This window comes from Penicillium robsamsonii (assembly GCF_028829455.1).
Source record: "Penicillium robsamsonii strain IBT 29466 chromosome Unknown utg000002l_segment0_segment0, whole genome shotgun sequence".
Taxonomy (NCBI): Eukaryota; Fungi; Ascomycota; class Eurotiomycetes; order Eurotiales; family Aspergillaceae; genus Penicillium; species Penicillium robsamsonii.
This window is the reverse complement of record NW_026643220.1, coordinates 1,708,829-1,727,545: the sequence shown is the minus strand read 5'-3', so window position 1 is coordinate 1,727,545 and position 18,717 is coordinate 1,708,829. Positions and strand designations below refer to the sequence as shown.

Below are 18,717 nucleotides of genomic sequence, written 5' to 3'. Positions count from 1 at the left end.
GGGATGATGACGTACGATGTAGATAACCAAGCTTATCTTCTATCCTGCCACCCCATTTTCGACCTCGAAATCTCTTTGTCTCCAATTGCTCTACCCAGATTGAATTTTCAAAGAGTCTTTGTACCAAATATGAATGGCAACTGTTCACAGGTTACTATTCTCGGCACAAAGAGAAGTTGCTAGGGAAATCAGAGACAAAAACCCCTCGCTCCCCCGACAGACTCGGCGATAAAGATAGCACAAGATACAACAAAATTCACTCTCGAGTCTTTTAACACCATTAACAGCAATCACCACACAAACTGTCAAGATGGAGGCTCTCTTATCAATACCGATGCTGTCCATCTTCCTAGTTCCGGTCCTGTCATCCTACAGCACCAGCCTGAACCTCCTCTTCTTCTACCTGACTTGGTCAACGCTGGTACTGTCGCACTCCCGACTCCGCGTGGAACTGTTCGGAACTATTGCCGTGCGCTTCCTCTTCTATGCACTACCGTCCATTATCTTCTTCCTCTTTGATATCCTGACCCCGTCGGCCGCGATTCTCATAAAGGCGCATGGCGCTACTGGCTTGCCAGGTGGGAGGAGGCGACGTCGTATCCACGCGAGGGAACTCAAGATCGCTGCGTGGGGTCTGTTCAATTTATGCTTGGGTATCGCTGTGCAGGGGGTAGTTGAGACGGTACTTGTCCATACGCTCGGCAAGCGCAGTGCGCTCAAGGTATCGATGAAACTTCCTATGCCATTTGAGATATGTAAAGATTTGAGTGTGGCAATGCTGGGGCGAGAAGTAAGTTTATTGGAATTCCCCGACTACATTATTGTGGTACGCTTTTCATTATAGTCCAATTTGCTAACATTCTGGTTTTCCTTTTGGTAGTTTCTCACCTATGTCCTTCACCGATATGCTCTACACTCGAGATGGTCTCCTGTACTCGCCAGATGGCACCGATCTTGGTATCATTCGTTGCCTGCTCCGTTCCCACTGACCGCGCATTATGACCATCCGGTCCCATACCTGATTACCAAGTTCATCCCGACCTATGCGCCGGCCATTATCTTCCGTTTTCATATGCTTACATATCTTTTGTATCTACTGTTTATTTCTCTCGAGGAGACCTTCGCATACTCTGGATATACTGTCATGCCGACAAAGCTATTTTTGGGTGGGATCGCCCGTCGTACAGATATGCATTTGTTGATGGGTGCAAGGGGGAACTTTGGCCCATGGGGTATTATGGATTGGATTTTTGGTACCGTTCTCAGGGACTCGAGTAGCGATGGGAATTCGAGTGATGAGGATGAACAACAGGATATGCGGAGAGCGTATGAGGCTTCGAAGCGAAAGGCTCAGATTGGATCTTCAACAAAGAACAAGCGACGATGAGATGAACATTGAAGAGTACGAGTATATGAATTATTGGGGCTGCAGCTATGTAAATTTGTCTTTTTTTGTTGTTGTTTTTTTGGAGTGAGAGTTGGGGTTGTTTAATATATAACATCTAGACCTACAATATATATTCCACAAGGTTGGAGTTTCGGGCTCTATGACATTGCAATCTATATTAATGCCAACCTTAAAAAGACCTGATATAACCGTAATTGAATATCATTCAAGTGCTATGCAATTAGTGGCCATGAGGGTATTCATAGTTGGTGCCACTACATATCTTACTACCCGTGGCTGCCACTAGACTCATTATGTATGGGATACGATCTAGCAAACCTGTCGCAAAGCCTCCATATTACATAAAATACCACGGTGATACGACCGAGCAGCCAGTGTAATATCCACTGAGCACCGAAGGTATGCCGCAAGATCTTCGTTTTATACTACTTCATAGTTCAGCCTAGATCTCAAGATCTTGACTCCAGTTCCACACAATGGGGATCTCCACTACAAATATTTAGAGAGAAGGTCCAGCAACCTTATATTTTAGTGTGTTACAGATACTAGAGGACCTCGGGACGCATAGATGAATCGAAGGAATTGCCCAATTTTGGATTGCCGCCTGAACCTTGAAATGGGAGGTCATACTGAACATAAAAGAGAATCCAGCCCGCCTGCTGGAACGAGGTGATTTTTAATCTTTTTTTTTGCTTGAAGTCTTTCTTCATAACGCAGCTTCATGCAAAATCAGCCACACGCAAAAGGAACGGGTTTCTTGAAACATGTGAACGACATCCGGATATCCGAATTAACCGCAAATCATAAGAAAAGTGAAAAGTGTTTTGACGGATCCCGTAGGAATTACATGACATGGTTCATGAAACCGGCCCCCCGAAAGTCGCGAAAGGATGCCGATCTGCAATCGAGCCGCCCCTCGTTGGAAAATGGTCCTCCCCAACTATCTACCGAACCCGCGGCTACCGCACATTTACCACTTCATCTCGTGGGGCTTATCGCCGTTTCGGAGGCTGAAGGTGGTAGCGAGGTAGCTGCCGAGGAAATCCTCCTTCTTGATGGAAGCAAGGATAGCCTGGTCGATGGCCTTCTGGTCGCTGGCGCGAGCGCTGGCAACAACCTTCTTCTGTAAAGACGAAAAAATAGTAATTAGCGTTTGATCACTGCAAATATGAAATCGTAGACAAGATGCGTACCTCGGCCTTCTCGCCCTGCTTGAAGAAAGCCTCCTCGGTCTTCTTCTCAGCCTTCTTGTCCTTGGTGAAGTATCCGGGAGCGGAGATCTTCTCAACGGACTTGGCGTCAACACCGGAGATATCGACACGCTTGGAGGTGGCGATAACGTAGCGGGAGTTCACGCGACGGAGAGGGACACCGTTGATCTTGAAAGGACCGGTGACAAGGAGGACACCCTGGTCGAGGGACTTGAGGAGGATGACACGCTTGCCACGGAAACGGCCAGCGAGGAGGATCAGGATGGTGCCGGGAACGAGGGTCTCGCGGACCTTGGCGGGACGCAGGGTCTTGCGAACCTGTAAACACACAAAGTAGTTAGTCTCTGATGTCAGACAAATTCCAGCGATTCCCGTGAATCCCCAGGTTTCTCCATCGCCATAGCCTGATCTTCCCCGGATGATATGCGATTCGGACAAGATCACAAGATTTGATGAACTTTGTGTCGTCGATTGACACCGGTGTCTGGTTGGATGTCGCCCCGTAATTCACAAAGGCTCTTCCTCAGAATACCGGTGCTATCGTCGCAATCATTGGGGCAGATCGTGTGCCAGTCGTATGTCCTCCTCTTATTGTGCCGTCCCATTTTCATAGGGTGTACTGACTTTCTTGGGCTGCGACTGATCGTCCACGGGGTACCACTTCTGGGCCTTGTCGGCGGGCACGACCCTCTGGCTCTTCCCGAACTGCTTCGTCTGGCCGTCCGACATGATGGCTGCTGGCGAAGGATGAATGGTTGTCGGGGTGGTTGTTGGAGATTTGGGTGAGGACTTGGACTGCTAAGCGGAGTCGGCTCCAGTGCGGGAATTCGTTGAGGGTTGTGTGTACGAAGCCCTATCACGTGTTTAACCGACAGCCCTAGCCAAATTTGGCAAGCGGTGACTTATTGCATTAATGCCAGATCCGTAAGGCAATAATAATATACGGACGACTGCAAAACCACTTGTGCAGAAGCACTGCTCGAAACAAACAACTGACGTATACCGCTCGCAGCCTCTCTCTCTTTCTCTATAGTCTTATCTCTTACATCCTCCACGACCCTTTTTTTTTAATCTACCGGGAGGGTGCCAATTCTGTGATTATAATATCTTCTGTTGCTGGATCTGTTCAGAATCAAATTCCCATCATGTCGATAGCTCCGATCATCACTTTCAAAGCAGGTATCTGTGACCTGGATGTACGTGAGCTTAGCTTTCCGGACCTGACTGGGATAGTTGATCAACTTAATCCTCAGGATGTACTCATATATACATTGGATATTTACTGACTGTTTCAATTCAGCTCTCTAGTACTCCTGCCGCCGTCAAGCCAAAGCCTACCCCAGGCTATGTCTACCTTTACTCCGAAGATGATCTTATCCACTTCTGCTGGCGCTCACGTAGCGCCTCACTAGATGAACCCGAGCTTGACCTCGTGATGATTCCCTCAGACGGCAGCTTTACTCCCTACAAGCCGTCCGGCAGGGACGCTACGAATGGCCGGATCTTTGTCCTGAAGTTCTCATCCAGCTCTCAGCGATACCTGTTCTGGATGCAGTCCCAGTCCCAGCACGAGGACGGCGATCCAAGCTGGTTCAGTCCTCGTGACCTGAAGCTGGGAGAAATTGTCGATGTTCTGCTGCAAGGTGAGGATGTCGATGTAGAGCATGAGATCGCCAACCTTCCTCGCCGGTCCTCGGGGGGTGATGACGATGAGACGATGGAGGATGTGGAAGGCACCGACCATGATCGCGGCCGACACCACAGCACAGGCAGCGGCGGTGCTGGCCCCGATGCGACCGGTGGTGACGTGCGTGAGGAGGGACAAGAGTCTCGAGAGGGTGGTGCCGACGGTGGACGAGCGTAGGTACATATCTCTGACAACCTTGATTTAGGCCGTCCACGCTAATTTGCCCTTCTTCTTTGCAGAGCAACTACCGAGGAAGATCCAGCGTCGGTTGTCCAGGACTTTTTGAAGTCCCTGGGCGGCCGCCAGAGCCAGAGCCAATCCCAAGATCCCGAACGACCATCTACGACACTCCAAGATCTCCTTTCACCTTCGACCACACTGCAATTTATCGATTCTGCTGATACCAATACTGCCGATCATCTCCTGAGTTTCTTGCCGCCCGCACTACTTTTATTGGCCCAGGGCAATGCCGAAGAGGCTTCGGAAGCCGATACGGACCCGGAACTTGCCCAAGCTGCTCTTCTGTCTCTCGACCTCTCCCAGAAAAAAAGATATTTTGCGAAAAGTGCTTCGTTCTCCCCAATTCATGCAAAGCTTGGCCAGTCTTACTGTAGCCCTCCGTGATGGTGGGCTTCCGAGTATTAGTGAGGCTTTGCAGATCCCCGTGGCTAATGGAGGGTTTATGCGGAGAGGTGGAGTCCCCCTTGGTGGCGGCGATGCGGTAGATGCGTTCCTGGATGGCGTTCGGCAACATGTTAAAGAAAAGGATTCTCAGATGGATACCGATTGAATAATATTTATTTCGAGATTTTGAGGACTTCCAAGACTTCCAAGACTTTTTTCCCCTCGAACTATTTTTGGAAAAAATGGACTGGAACCCCACCAGGCAACACTGTTTTGAGGGCTTCGTCAGCGTCTTAAAAACTTGTAATTTTATTTCAGTTGAAATATCAAATATTAAGCAAGGCACAGAAGTAAATAATTGTGTACAATGTAATATGCGTATAATACAGGTATAGCCCCGAAGGGATCGCCCGAGGTATGTCAGCCACGAACGTTGAAATGTATGGCGAGGCGCATGCCGGGACTTGTCCTTTTTAGTGCAGTTGCGACCCGGACTAAGCCCAAATTCAGCTTCAATCTGTCTCTTCGCATTTGTGTTTTATAAATCACACTCGTTTCTTTTCTATACATAGTTTCTCCCGTTAACACACGTGTCGTCACCTCCGAGAACCCCGTTCGCCCTGCGATGTCTGCGATTCCATAATATCTGATCCTGCCCGACGATGGCGCCAGATAGCCAGAACTTTGATAATGACGAAAACGCTCCGCCAAACCAGATTCCTCTCCAAGATCTCTCGAAATCGGGAGATGCTCTTGACGAGCGCGGGAGAAGCCGTGCGGGGACCGGTCTCTTCTCGCGACAATCATTGATCGGGAGGGGGTCGCGGAGAAATTATGAGAGTGTTGCGAAAGAGTCTCCTATTGATTCGGCTGGACCGAGCAGGAACCCATTCCAACCAACACAAACGAGCTATACAGAGATTTCTTCGCCGGTTGATGACCTAGGTGGCTTCGCGCAAGCGATATCATCGGTTGGCCTCAGTTTCAATGGGCCACAATCAAGGGCATCGCCCTCGGACCCATCACCAAGCCGTGGCTTTGATGATGCTGCTTCCGACCTTGACGTTATACCTCTAGATCCTTACGATCCCCACGACCCGCACGGATACAACCCCCCAGAAGACGAAGATGATAGGGTACGGTTGACCGATCCTCGATATTTACAACCAATGAGCGGTGCTGCCAGGGCGGAAGAGCGATACAGTACTGACACCGCCGGTAACTCTGTGAATTTTGGTGGTTCAAGACTGGGCGATGATCTTCCGCACCTGGAGGATGGGATGGGAAGCCGTCGTGGCAGCAGTGCCCGGGATCGATCGCGCTCTTTGTCTCCATCGGGGTCCACCGGGGCTCTCCAGCGCGCCGGCTCAATGGTCAAATCTATGTCCCAGCGAGTGGTCAACCTGAGTAACGAACCGGAAGTCGTACAGCAATCAATTGAGAGGGAGGAGCTTGATAAAAATGCACGAATGGACGGACCGCCGGTCTTGCCAGCGATGATAGACTATGCACATGGCACCAACCAAGAAGCTCAAGCAGCTCGAGAAAAGCGAGCCTCCGGCAGATCATGGAGGGATCGGAACAATCCATTCAGAGGCAGGTCACTTGGAATCCTGGGCCCGAATAACCCTGTACGACTGTGGCTGTGTGATATCCTGGTGAATTCCTTTATGGAACCCTTTATCTTGGTTGTTATTGTCATCCAGACCATCTTGTTGACTGTTGAAGATGCGCTCCCTGATCACGCCAAGTCAGCGATATGGGGAAGCAGCAAGTTTGATTGGGTTTTCTTGGCCATTTTCATCATTTACACACTTGAGATAGGCTCTAAGATTCTGGTGTCTGGACTTATTCTCAATCCCGTCGAGTACAGCACACTTAATCGCAGCCTCGGCATCAGGAAAGCAATCGCGGAGAAGGGCAGGAACCTGATTACACCGCATCGGCAGGGGACGACCAAGAAAGCATCGATGCTCCAGGCTGAGCCCCAAGCTTCAATCCTGCGAACATTCACAGGGATGAACGGGTTGGATCCTGAAGTCTACGATGATCCTCTACACAAACGTCGCATTAGGCTTGCGCATCGCGCGTTCCTTCGACACTCTTTTAACCGGCTTGATTTTGTAGCCGTGATTGCTTTTTGGATATCCTTTTTCCTATCGATTTCGGGCGTCGAGAAAACACATCAGCTGTACATCTTTCGCATGCTGAGCTGTCTCCGAATTTTGCGTCTCCTTGCCATGACAAACGGCACCTCTGTAAGTCATCTATTATGAGAACGTGACCTTTGAGATACTGACCGATCACCTCTAGGTAATTCTTCGAAGTCTTAAGCGAGCAGCTCCTCTGCTCGTCCATGTCGCATTTCTTATCAGTTTCTTCTGGCTTCTTTTTGCCATCATTGGCGTCCAGAGTTTCAAATCCAGTTTCAGGAGAACCTGTGTCTGGATTGATCCCGCAGGCCAGAGCAATTACTCATTGAATGATGCCTGGGGCACATTGCAATTTTGTGGCGGGTACCTCGACAACCAGACGGGAGAAGCAATGGCGTGGCACAACTCCACTAGTGGTAACGCAGGGTTCGGCCCCAAAGGATACCTTTGTCCTCAAGGTTCTCTATGCGTGGAAGGTGACAATCCTTATAACGGAACTATGAGTTTTGACAACATCGTGGGGTCCCTGGAGTTGGTCTTCGTGATCATGAGCTCCAATACATTTACAGACCTGCTCTACTACACCACCGACACCGACTACCTGCCAGCTGCTCTGTTCTTTGCCTGTGGGTTTGTCATTTTGAGCTTGTGGTTGGTGAACTTGCTGGTCGCAGTTATCACGCACTCATTCCAAGTGATTCGAGAAGAGAGTAAGCGCAGCGCTTTTGCCGTCCAGAAACTTGATGCTGTCGACGAAGATGAGACAATGTCTCGCAAAGTTAGTCCTCTCAAGCGTATATATGATCAAACTGAGTGGATTTGGGTCTGCCTCATTATTTTCGACCTTATTGTGCAAGCGCTCAGAAGCTCATCTATGTCTGCCGATCGAGCCCGGATTATTGATACTACCGAGACTGTTGTCACTATCATCCTCCTGGTTGAGATTATCTTGCGATTCGCCTCGGATTGGCGCATGTTCCATCGAAAGCGTCGTAACTTGACAGACCTTTTCCTTGCAATCGTTACGTGCATCATTCAGATACCACCGATCAGGAATTCAGGCCGTGCATACACGGTTCTCACCATGTTTCAGATCCTTCGGGTCTACCGAGTGGTACTGGCTTTCTCTGTGACCAGAAAGCTGATCGTGATTGTATTCCGCAATACTGTCGGTCTGCTCAACTTGATATTTTTTCTATTCTTGATGACCTTTTTATCTGCAATTTTCGCAACACAGCTTTTTCGTGGCCAGATCCCACCCGAAGATCCAAGTGAGACGTCGATCGTGATCACGTTTTCGAATATCTACAACTCATTCCTGGGAATGTATATAATTTTGTCGAGTGAGAATTGGACCACGATTCTCTACAATGCAACCGCATATACCAGCCACTTCAACACAGCCTGGATTTCGGCAGCATTCATTATTCTTTGGTTCATTGTGGCCAACTTCATCATCTTAAACATGTTCATTGCTGTCATTCAGGAAAGCTTCGATGTTTCGGAAGACGAAAAACGAATGCACCAGGTCAGGGCGTTTTTGGAACAGAAACAAGTCCATGGGGCGCCCCAAGGAAACCTAGCACTCTCGAAAATCCTTCGCATGGGCCGAGATTCAGCTCGGTACAAAGATCCACTCGACCATGGCCCTGCAGCGTTGGAAATGTTGCTGAAGGATGCTGTGGTGCAAGAGTTCCTCGAAGAAGAAGAGAACAAGCAACATGAACGGGAGAGGCCGAAGGACACACGAAGGGTGAGCACAATGCCAGAAGGCCCGACTCAAGAGGCCATCCAACCAGGCTTGATCTCACTTCTATGGACGAAAGCCACCACGCTCGTTATGAGGAGGGAACCAAATCCCTTCTACTCGAAGCTGAAGTTTTCACGTGCTTACGAGGAGTTGGATCCAAGAACCATGGCAAGAGAAGTTGTTACTGCGGCGGAGCAGAGAAAACGGGACCAGCGAGCCTACCTCGTGAAACATCCTAACTATAACAAATCACTGTTCCTCTTCTCGCCGGATAGCTTCGTTCGCAAGGTTTGCCAACGAATTGTCGGCCCAGGGCGCGGCCATCAACGAGTGGAGGGCGTGGATCCATACAAGCCAGTGTGGTATGCGTTCTCTGCTTTCATTTATGCGGCCATTGTCGCCATGGTGCTTCTCGCTTGCATTACAACACCCTTGTATCAGCGGCAACATTTCCGCGGGGACCGCAACTGGTTCGTTTATACTGACTTGAGCTTTGCTGCTGTGTTTACCATTGAAGCGACGATCAAAGTGATCGCCGATGGATTCTTTTGGACACCCAACGCATTTTTCCGCAGTTCCTGGGGATTTATCGACGGAATCGTGTTGGTCACGCTGTGGATCAGTGTTGGCGGCTCGCTCAAACAGGACTGGAGTGTTTCCCGGGCCATTGGCGCCTTTAAAGCGCTGAGGGCATTGCGTCTTTTGAACGTCAGTGATAGCGCCAAGGACACATTCCACTCTGTCATCATTGTCGGGGGATGGAAGGTCATTGCTGCCGCTGCTGTTTCTATGAGTTTCCTCATACCATTCGCAATCTACGGAGTCAATCTGTTTAACGGGCAGATGGCCAGTTGCAATGACGGTGATTTCTCTGGGGACCTGACCAACTGCGTCAATGAATATGCCAGCTCGCCATACAAGTGGGATGTGCTTGCTCCACGAGTGGCTGGGAATTCTTTCTATGACTTTGATAACTTCGGAAACTCCCTCTTCATTCTGTTCCAAATTGTCTCCCAAGAAGGCTGGACCAGCGTACAAGAAAGAGCAATGAGTATCAAGGGAAAGATGATTCAACCGCAAGATCTAGTGGCGCCAGAGAACGGATTATTCTTCGTGGTGTTCAACTTGCTTGGAGCCGTGTTTGTTCTCACACTATTTGTGTCTGTGTTCATGCGCAATTATACAGAGCAAACTGGCGTTGCTTTCCTGACAGCCGAGCAACGTTCCTGGTTGGAATTGCGGAAACTTCTCCGACAGATATCGCCCTCGAAACGATCGTTTGAGGACCAGAACCAGAAGTTGCGGCTGTGGTGTTATCGAATTTCAGTTAAGAAGCATGGTCGGTGGGCGTGGTTCGTGACTTGCATCCTTGTGGTTCACCTCCTATTACTTGTGCTGGAATACTATGACGAGCCACCCTGGTGGGAATTGCTTCGAGGTAAGTTTTATATCCTTGATTCGAAATGTTGCCTGTTACTGATCGGTCAATCTAGCTATTATATTCTTGGCATTCATGTGTGTCTACGTTGCGAATGTCTTAATTCGGCTGATTGGCCTTGGGTGGCATCGATTCAGCCGAAGTTCATGGGATCTGTTCTCTCTCATAGTCGTCCCCGGCGCTTTCATTACCTCCGTCCTTGACCTTGTATACAGTAGATATCATGTTGTGGTGAAGCTCAACAAGCTTTTCCTCGTGTCTGTTGCTTTGTTGCTTATTCCAAGGAACAACCAGCTCGATCAGCTCTTCAAGACAGCGGCAGCCAGTTTGTCCGTGATTGGAAATCTTCTAGCTACCTGGTTCGTTCTGTTCTTGGTGTTTGGCATTGCGATGAACCAGGCGTTCGGCCTTACCAAGTTCGGTGAAAATGAGGATCACAACCAGAATTTCCGCGATGTGCCCAAATCACTTATCCTTCTGTTCCGGGCAAGTTGCGGAGAAGGGTGGAATCAATTCATGGAGGACTTCGCTACTATGACCCCGCCGCTATGCACGCAGAACCCCAACTTCCTTGACGACGACTGTGGAAGTGCACCGTGGGCCCGAACACTTTTCATTGCATGGAACCTGATTAGCATGTACATCTTCGTCTCGCTGTTTGTTTCATTGATTTTCGAAAGTTTCTCCTATGTCTACCAGCGGAGTAGCGGACTGTACGCGATCAGTCGCGAAGAGATCCGCCGGTTCAAACAGGCGTGGGCCACGTATGATCCAGACGGGACGGGCTTCATATCTACGGAGCAGTTCCCTCGGCTACTCGGTGAGCTCTCTGGTGTCTTTGCAATGCGAATCTACGAGGGAGAGTTCACGGTTGGAAGTATCCTTGAGAAATGTCGGATCGAACCTCAGAGGAACTCGATAGGTTCTTACGCAAGAAATTCCATGGTCTCACTGGCTGAGCCACCACACTCAATGCGGCGAAACTCTCGGGTCTCGTATGGTGTGGATATTGAAGAGCTCTCTCGGATCATATCCCGGATTCCAGTCCAAAGCATCCGAGAGCGGCGCAGACGATTGAATACCTTCTACGAAGAAATCCTTGTATCAGCAGACCCCGACCGTGGCATCTCCTTCCACCAGTGCTTGATGATTCTCGCTCACCACAATGTGATTAGCGATAGCAAGAGCCTGCGCCTCGAAGAATTCCTACGTCGTCGGGCACGGCTGCAGCGGGTGGACGAGGCTGTCCGTCGAAACACCGTCGTCGGGTTCTTTGATACGCTCTACTGGTCACGCGAATTCCGCCGCAAGATTGACCGCAAGAAGCACGGCCGGATGAGTGTGGTACCAACATTCACTGTGCCGGAGATCTTTGTCGACGATCCAGTCGACGACCCCGAGCACGACGTGCCAGCTTCCGGTGCGGTCACACCCCAGACCCAACCAGACTTGGATGGAAACTTCCCTCCTATGCTCTCACCGGTCTCGCACCACAGACGAGCCGAGTCCAGCCCAACTGCACACCGGAATGCTCTACCTCGCATCAATACCAATTTGAGCGGGTCAGCATCTGGCTCCAGCACACCTACGAGAGAGTGGTCGAGTATCAGTCCCTCGATCACCCCGCGTCACATGTATGGGGACCGCACTTCGTTCGATACTGGCGAAACCCACGAGGTGCTTTCGGTCACCGATACTTCGCGTCAGAACAATAGTATGAATGTACAGGATGTTATGCATTCGCTAGATAACTCCGCCTGGGGTGAGAGTATCCGGCGAAGCTTCACGCAGCGACGATCGGGTGATCGCACTTCTGAATAAAATGCGGTGCATATCGATGTGAATTTTGATGTTATCACGAAGTGGATAGTACGCATTTGATTTTGATTTCTTTTTTTTTCATTCTTTAGCATTCCCTTATAGAGGGATTTCATTTTTGTTGTTTGGCCCGAGTTTCTGGCTTGTGTATACTACTCTCTTTAGCGGAGCATTTTGCATAGCAGGGAGCATTTTGGGATTCCATCTATTTCTCTATAGAATTGGATACAACATATACAATTATTGACTCTATACATTAAAATAGATCATCATTTAAACTATAGAAGACTGCATGAAATTAAGTGGGTCGAACTAGTTACTATTGATGCCGAAAGAGGAAATCGGTACAGGAGACCTATATGAACATGAATATGACCTAAACGTTGTAGATAAGTAGCTTTAGAATCTGAAACCGGTTAAAAAAGAAAACTCGAAAGTGTCAAAGGCATTGTGTATCCGTTTGCAGGGACAATTACATTCATCCGCATGCGTCGCCCGTCAAGTGTCTTAACTCTCCCTGCAGCACAGTCCTTGCAGTCAATCCGTTATAGGATTATTGGATCCAACTAATCCCCAGGGGTACTGTCTACATACAAATAACTCCAATCCTCCTCTACTATGATATAGTCTTCAACAAAGCCTCACCGTATACCAATTCCATCTACAAAGCCAACACAATGAACCACATCACCTCACCATTTCTCTCTTTGAAAACATCCTTCCGCACCAGAAGCCAGAGCCCAAAATCAAGCAGCGACACAAGCCCAAGTTCAACAACAACCTCACCACCCTCCTCCCCAACGTCCATGCACTCGCATCACACCTCTCCACACCACCTCTTCAACCTATCCTTCCACCCCTCCAAAACCCACACATTCCAGCGGCAATCCGATACTGTCAGACACACCAGTAACCCCAGAAATCAATCCCGCCCGCGCCAAGTTTCAGACAATGCCAGCGGCATCAGCGTGCCCCCCTGCGTTGTCCTACGCGGCCGCTCATCGATGGTCCTCCGCCAACGGCCCTCTAAGACCGATCTGGCGCTAAGCGAGGAGCGGTCGCGATGTGATGAGGATTCCATTGAGAGGCAGGGGTTGGGGTTGATGGAGCCGCGGCCGGTGGATTTGGGGGTGGGTGAGGTGAAGCCTAACTTTGTGATGGGCGGCATCTTTGAGGTTATGGAGGGGCAAGCTTAGGCTTGACCCTTCACTTACTTTTTCTTTGGACTTTTTTTTTTTTTTTTTACTTTACTATTCTTGTTCTTTTTGTTCTTACTCGGCTTAAGCTGTGGATTTGGGTTTAATTGCCTTGTTTCTCCAGATGTGATATTGGGTTTTTCTGCTTTCGGAAAAGAATGTGAGAAAGGGAATATTGTATAGTGGCTGGATATTGGAAATATGTCAAGATTGTGCTTTTTTTTTGGTTACATTTCAGCTCTTGCGATAATAGCTGCCCAAATGAATACCCGATGTTTCAAAGGTTATTTTGTGGTCTTGTCTGATATCGTTTATGGCCCGGGCTTGCCCTATATTAGTCTTGTCCTGCCATCTGAGTAAGAGTCGCATATGACATCTAGTCCGTATTTCTAGGTAGGTCTAGAATATTGTTTATTTTGGTAGCATCGTTTGACATTTGTATTTTGAGAAATTTGGTTGATTAGCAATGTGAGCTCAAGCACTACAACAGCGCGGAAAAGCTCCTCTGGGCTAACACAATTGCACCGCTCTAGCTGAAATATATAGCTACGCATAACGAGCTATCAGCCCCGCCTAACACTCTATTGGGGTAACAGCCTGGAGCCTTGATAGGTCGAGCGCTAAGCGCTTTTATACTACTAGTGATCTTGAGATCCCTAGGATAGTAGGATTTTCGTGCCCCCACGATATATATATATATTTCACCCTTATTTATTTCTGCTCTAGCCCACTCCGTACATATGCACTAACAATACCGGCAGCAACCTTACCGAGTATACATCTGAATCAGCCCGTATACATGTATTGCCGTGGCATTATAGCCTATAGGGCAGCGGGCTTATTCACGGCGTGGGAATTGCCTGCCTAGAGGCTAGATAGGTGATGAGGAGTGATCTTGGTGGTTATAATTGAATAATGACCTTAGAGAATAACTAGATCAACGTTAATGAAAATAGTTCTAAGGGTATTTGCGGCCTATAATTATTGCCAACTCATATGATATATAAGAAAAGTCGTAGTTGTGTTGTTGCACGGACCATATATAACCTCCCAAGGCACAAGCCCCCGGTCACCGGGTGCATATAGCTTATAATTTATGATTCGGTTCCAAGGTTTGATAGAATTATTACTTAGCTTATATAAAAGCTTAATTTTAGGAACTTTTTCATATACAGATTAAATCAACTTATGGATATGAGCTAGTTAAGATGCTATGGGATGGAGTCGAGATGAGGGCTAAAGACTAGTGCTTTATATACTTTAGATAGTAGGCCTGTCGGCTGACGAGGAGTTGAAAGTATAATGGTATAGCCACAGTCAACATCACTCTATCAAAATATGTCCAGGTATATTTCCATAGCCTTTACTGCAAGATCCTACCATTGTCATTGTTATCTACTGTCAACCATGCTTGGCCTTGGCCCCTATAACGGAATGATACCACCAGGGCCAAGTCAAGTAATTCGAGGATAATTTGAAATGAAGCTTTGTTTGTTTGTTATTGATAATACATCAATCTCACCAGGGTATTGTGAACCTAACATATGCCAAATGCAATCAAAAGATACCGGAGATGAAAGAAACCAGGATGCCAGTAAAGATGCCTGAAAGAGGGGAGGGGGTAGTTGATGCTTTATGCACTTGCGTTATGGTCATGACTCTGCAAAAAAAAAAAAAAAAAAAAACCAAGTCGCTAATCAAACATGCTAGGGGTATGAAAAATCGCAAAGAACAAAGATGTGAGGATATTGACCAGTTGCCAAATATTGACCGGTTGACAGGATGAATCGCCACAAAGCGCGGTTAGAACAAAGGAGAGCCTATTAAGGCTTCGATCCTTGGCCCTTACGCTTATTTGGCCACAGCTGCCCACGGCACTTCGCTTCACCACACAGGCACTGGACGGCTTCAGGGTCAATCTTCTGAGGCGTTGTTTTTTCCTCGCCCTGGTTATAGTCGAACGTCAATTCAGTGCCAGGGGCAATGTCCCGGTAGGCGAAGAAAGCGAGGTTATACAGATATTCATCGGCGTGGTTAGTCGTGCAGACAGGGACGATCTTGCAGTTTGGATTGCAAGAGTGGTTCATGAACCGAGTTGCCGAACCAAACTTGCGGCCGTCGATGACTTTCATGTTCTGTTCTTCATCGTCGTCGTCCTTGACATACCAATCCAAAGAGAAGAGGTATGATTGCGTGTGTGAACCATCTGTTAGGTTTTCACGCTCGTCGGCTTCGGCCTTGGTAATCACCTCACCGAGGTAAAGATCAATAAATTGGCCACGGTGAATCAAGTCGGGGGACCGAAGGCCTAATAAAGATCATATCAGATTTGTATACATAGGCAAGGAAAAGACGGATGAAGTGAGTGAGACAAACCGAAGCCACGAGACCCAGTATCAAAGATTTCTAGTCGAACAGTCCTCCCTTTCTGAACCACATGGTTCCAGCATCTTTTCCCGCTGCAGCCACAACGAGAGTTGCATTCGTAGATGATCGCCTTACGCTGAAGAAAACTCTTATTTGCGACGATCAATTTAGGGTTGTTTTCACAGATCTCGTAAGGGACGATTCGATCCTCAGAATCCTCTTCCTTACTTAGGCAATCGCATGTGAAACGGTCGCAGCCGCCAGTAGCAGGGCATGCACATCCGATGTTAAAATCCGACTCATCGGGGATCCGTTCAACACCCTCACGGTACTGATAACCGTTGACGAACTCAAAGTTATCCGCTAGTTTAGCAAGTCGCTTCGGGGAATCAATAGTCGGAATGACCGTCGGCCCATTGATGCGCTTGAGCTTCTCGTCGAGAGTGTGACGGAGCTTTGCAAGGTGGTTTGTGGGTGATGGTACGTTGAGAACTGAGGTTGATTTGAATGACAATGGCACAGAACGACGGTCAACACGACCCTTGGTAGTAGGGTATGCGGCTTTGTTGACTCTGTCCTCTTCATCAGTTGTCGGAAAAATGGTTGCATCCATTCCATTCACTTTGGAGATGCATTGCGCAATTGCAATATCGCGCTTTTGCTTTGCTGTCGGCGATGGGATCACAACACTGATTTGGGGTAGCTTTAGACTTGGGGCGGGACTAGGCGTAGATGGGTCGGGGTGAGCATGCGACAGGCGCGGGCGCTGTGCATTGTGGGCATCACTTGACGAATCAGAGACATCCTCGAATATATCCACGCTTTTCCTTTTCAGTGGCACGGTTGGTGCCCGATAGGCTAAAGCTGTCACAAATGGAAGCTTGCCCTGTTCCAATTTCTTTCGCTAGAAGTGATATTTAGTAACAATTAAATAAGAATTTGTGTACATGGGAATGCATTGCCAGACAATTAAATGAACAGTTGGCTGGGGGTGAAAGGAAAAAACTTGAGCTTAGACAAAGAAAGTGTGGGGCACGGGCCCAGGAGAAGTGTGGGCTGGAGTCTTTGAGATTGAACGGGCATAAGAACGTACCACCTCTGAATCGTTTGGTCCAGTCTCATCCGTTAAATCAATGAACACTCGGTTCTGAGCCCCCGAATCAAGGGAAACGCGCCCCGCCATCCTAAGCGCGTAGGTGTTAAGGGTGGGAAGCTTCAGGGCGCGTACAAAGCCGCGCCGAGTCTCACAATTGCATACCTTCGAAGATAGTAGAGATGCACGGCGAGGAGATTAAGCAATAAGAGGGCCCTTGAGATACTCGAGGTATCGACCAGTCAAAGATCCTATAGCCTAGGAGACGAGAGAGGGATATGAAAAAGAAACGTCGCGAGATGAAGAAAAAAAAAGAAAAGAAAACACAATATCTCCAAGCCGCGCCGATAAAACTAAAAGATACTAGAAGAGCATCCGATGTTTGTGGCGGCTGGGAAACGTGGTGAAAGATTGAGGGTTGGAAGTGGTGACGAAGTGAGGTTAAGGGAACGAGCATGTGAAGATCATGGCGGCCCTGTGACAGGCGCTGACTCAGCAACGTTATTATAATCTTGCCTAAATCAGTAATGATCGCCGCGGCGTTAGTGTTCATTGTTTCCTCTATCCAAAGAAAAACACGCCTATTTTTATATTTTTATGATATTCAGAGTTTACACTATCGAATAAAACTAATTTTGTCCTTTTATTTCGAGTTTGCTGTGTCCTGGGCTGATAGGGGTATTCTGGTTAGTGGCCGCTGGTTGGCAATTAAAAAGGGTTGTTGGGAAATGCGGGAACAGCGCCCGGGACAGTTATGCGTCTTTAATCGGGCTCTAACCATCCGATAGTCTACAGACCTAAAACGAGCTCTAGAATGCATGAAAAAAAGCCTTACAGTATAGAGCTCGGTGTCCACTATCGATTGGTATATTTATCAACCAGATCCGAGGTGGGGATCGACATGTAGAGGGCTTTAAAGCTTTGAGGACAATGGCTCTTGTAGAGTCATGGCATCAATTTCGGACCATGCGGGCCGTGGCGCACCTCACTTCCTCCAATCAACGTCCTACAACGTTGATGACTCAGCATATGAGCTCGCCTATTTTATAAAGAATTATTAGTATAAATATCTAGAATCCTATATTAGATATTATAGATATATCGGATTATGTAGAATTTTGCAGGCGTCGTGCGTGTTAGAAAAAAAAGCGAAGTATATCAGATCACGTGGTCACCGGGGCCTCCTATTAACCTCTTAGTAACTACACATAACTAGTTAACTAGTTATGTCCTTCCTACCTTAGAAGAGATTCCGTCGCATCCGGCTAGCTTAGGGGCATTCAGTTCTAGCCCCCATAAGAAGGCCCGCTTTTGGGCGGTGATGAAGCCGAAGTTGGGGGCGCGGGAACTACACTAGGGCCCCTAACGCAAATGAGTTCCTTGTGTCCTTTAGTTGATAGATAACTAATAAATAAGTTTGTTTATAGATAGTTAAGCTTTATATATAGTTTTATTTCCATTTATTCAGTTATTTAGTAAACACCAAGAGTTTTGCCAGTTTTAGTTGCTCGAGGGAATCACGTAATTCCGCCAACTGGCGAATTCGATGCGGGCCCCAAAACCACGCAGCGTGCGGCTTTGGGGATGCCACAAGTGGTTTTTAGGGCTTTGTGCCACGCTCCTGGATATTAGTTCCACGGTTTCACGAGTATTCTCAACGAACTATCAAATTGTATTCTACGAATAATAATTTTTTTTTTTTATGATTCTTTTTTAAATTGCATACATACATACATACCATAGTAAGATACGCTCCACAACATACTATATGCCCTAGGACCACAATATATTTGTCTACGTAAATACAGATAGGCATATACACCCTACAAACTGTAGACACCATGCCCGGATTTGGAATATAAAATGTTACGAGTTATTATATTAGTAAAACCTTGGGAATGAGCTGGGATTCCCAATATGTGTTGGTTCGCTCCACCGGCTCCAGCCACGTTTGATCTAACGTTAGCCTATA

At 47.9% G+C, this 18,717-nt stretch overlaps 6 protein-coding genes across 6 annotated transcripts; 4 read left to right on the top strand and 2 right to left on the bottom strand.

The window, feature by feature from the left end:
- Window positions 1-310: 310 nt before the first annotated feature.
- On the top strand, window positions 311-1,387 carry N7447_003907 (sterol desaturase family protein; the record flags this gene model as incomplete). The annotated part of the gene is made up of 2 exons (XM_057228182.1): window positions 311-826; window positions 881-1,387. The coding sequence occupies 2 exons, from the start codon at window positions 311-313 to the stop codon at window positions 1,385-1,387; spliced, it is 1,023 nt and encodes a 340-aa protein (XP_057087523.1).
- Window positions 1,388-2,378: 991 nt separating this feature from the next.
- On the bottom strand, window positions 2,379-3,348 carry N7447_003906 (60S ribosomal protein eL6; the record flags this gene model as incomplete). The annotated part of the gene is made up of 3 exons (XM_057228181.1): window positions 2,379-2,531; window positions 2,602-2,937; window positions 3,244-3,348. The coding sequence occupies 3 exons, from the start codon at window positions 3,346-3,348 to the stop codon at window positions 2,379-2,381; spliced, it is 594 nt and encodes a 197-aa protein (XP_057087522.1).
- A 416-nt stretch (window positions 3,349-3,764) lies between these two features.
- Window positions 3,765-5,096, top strand: N7447_003905 (uncharacterized protein; the record flags this gene model as incomplete). The annotated part of the gene is made up of 4 exons (XM_057228180.1): window positions 3,765-3,815; window positions 3,920-4,479; window positions 4,546-4,871; window positions 4,921-5,096. The coding sequence occupies 4 exons, from the start codon at window positions 3,765-3,767 to the stop codon at window positions 5,094-5,096; spliced, it is 1,113 nt and encodes a 370-aa protein (XP_057087521.1).
- Window positions 5,097-5,592: 496 nt separating this feature from the next.
- Window positions 5,593-12,092, top strand: cch1 (calcium channel protein CCH1; the record flags this gene model as incomplete). The annotated part of the gene is made up of 3 exons (XM_057228179.1): window positions 5,593-7,188; window positions 7,244-10,271; window positions 10,327-12,092. 3 exons carry the CDS (start codon window positions 5,593-5,595, stop codon window positions 12,090-12,092), a joined length of 6,390 nt encoding a protein of 2,129 aa, XP_057087520.1.
- Window positions 12,093-12,766: 674 nt separating this feature from the next.
- N7447_003903 (uncharacterized protein) lies at window positions 12,767-13,285 on the top strand (the record flags this gene model as incomplete). The annotated part of the gene is made up of 1 exon (XM_057228178.1): window positions 12,767-13,285. The coding sequence occupies one exon, from the start codon at window positions 12,767-12,769 to the stop codon at window positions 13,283-13,285; it is 519 nt and encodes a 172-aa protein (XP_057087519.1).
- Window positions 13,286-15,108: 1,823 nt separating this feature from the next.
- Window positions 15,109-16,835, bottom strand: clrD (uncharacterized protein; the record flags this gene model as incomplete). Its single annotated transcript, XM_057228177.1, has 3 exons — window positions 15,109-15,593; window positions 15,662-16,556; window positions 16,746-16,835. 3 exons carry the CDS (start codon window positions 16,833-16,835, stop codon window positions 15,109-15,111), a joined length of 1,470 nt encoding a protein of 489 aa, XP_057087518.1.
- Window positions 16,836-18,717: the final 1,882 nt, after the last annotated feature.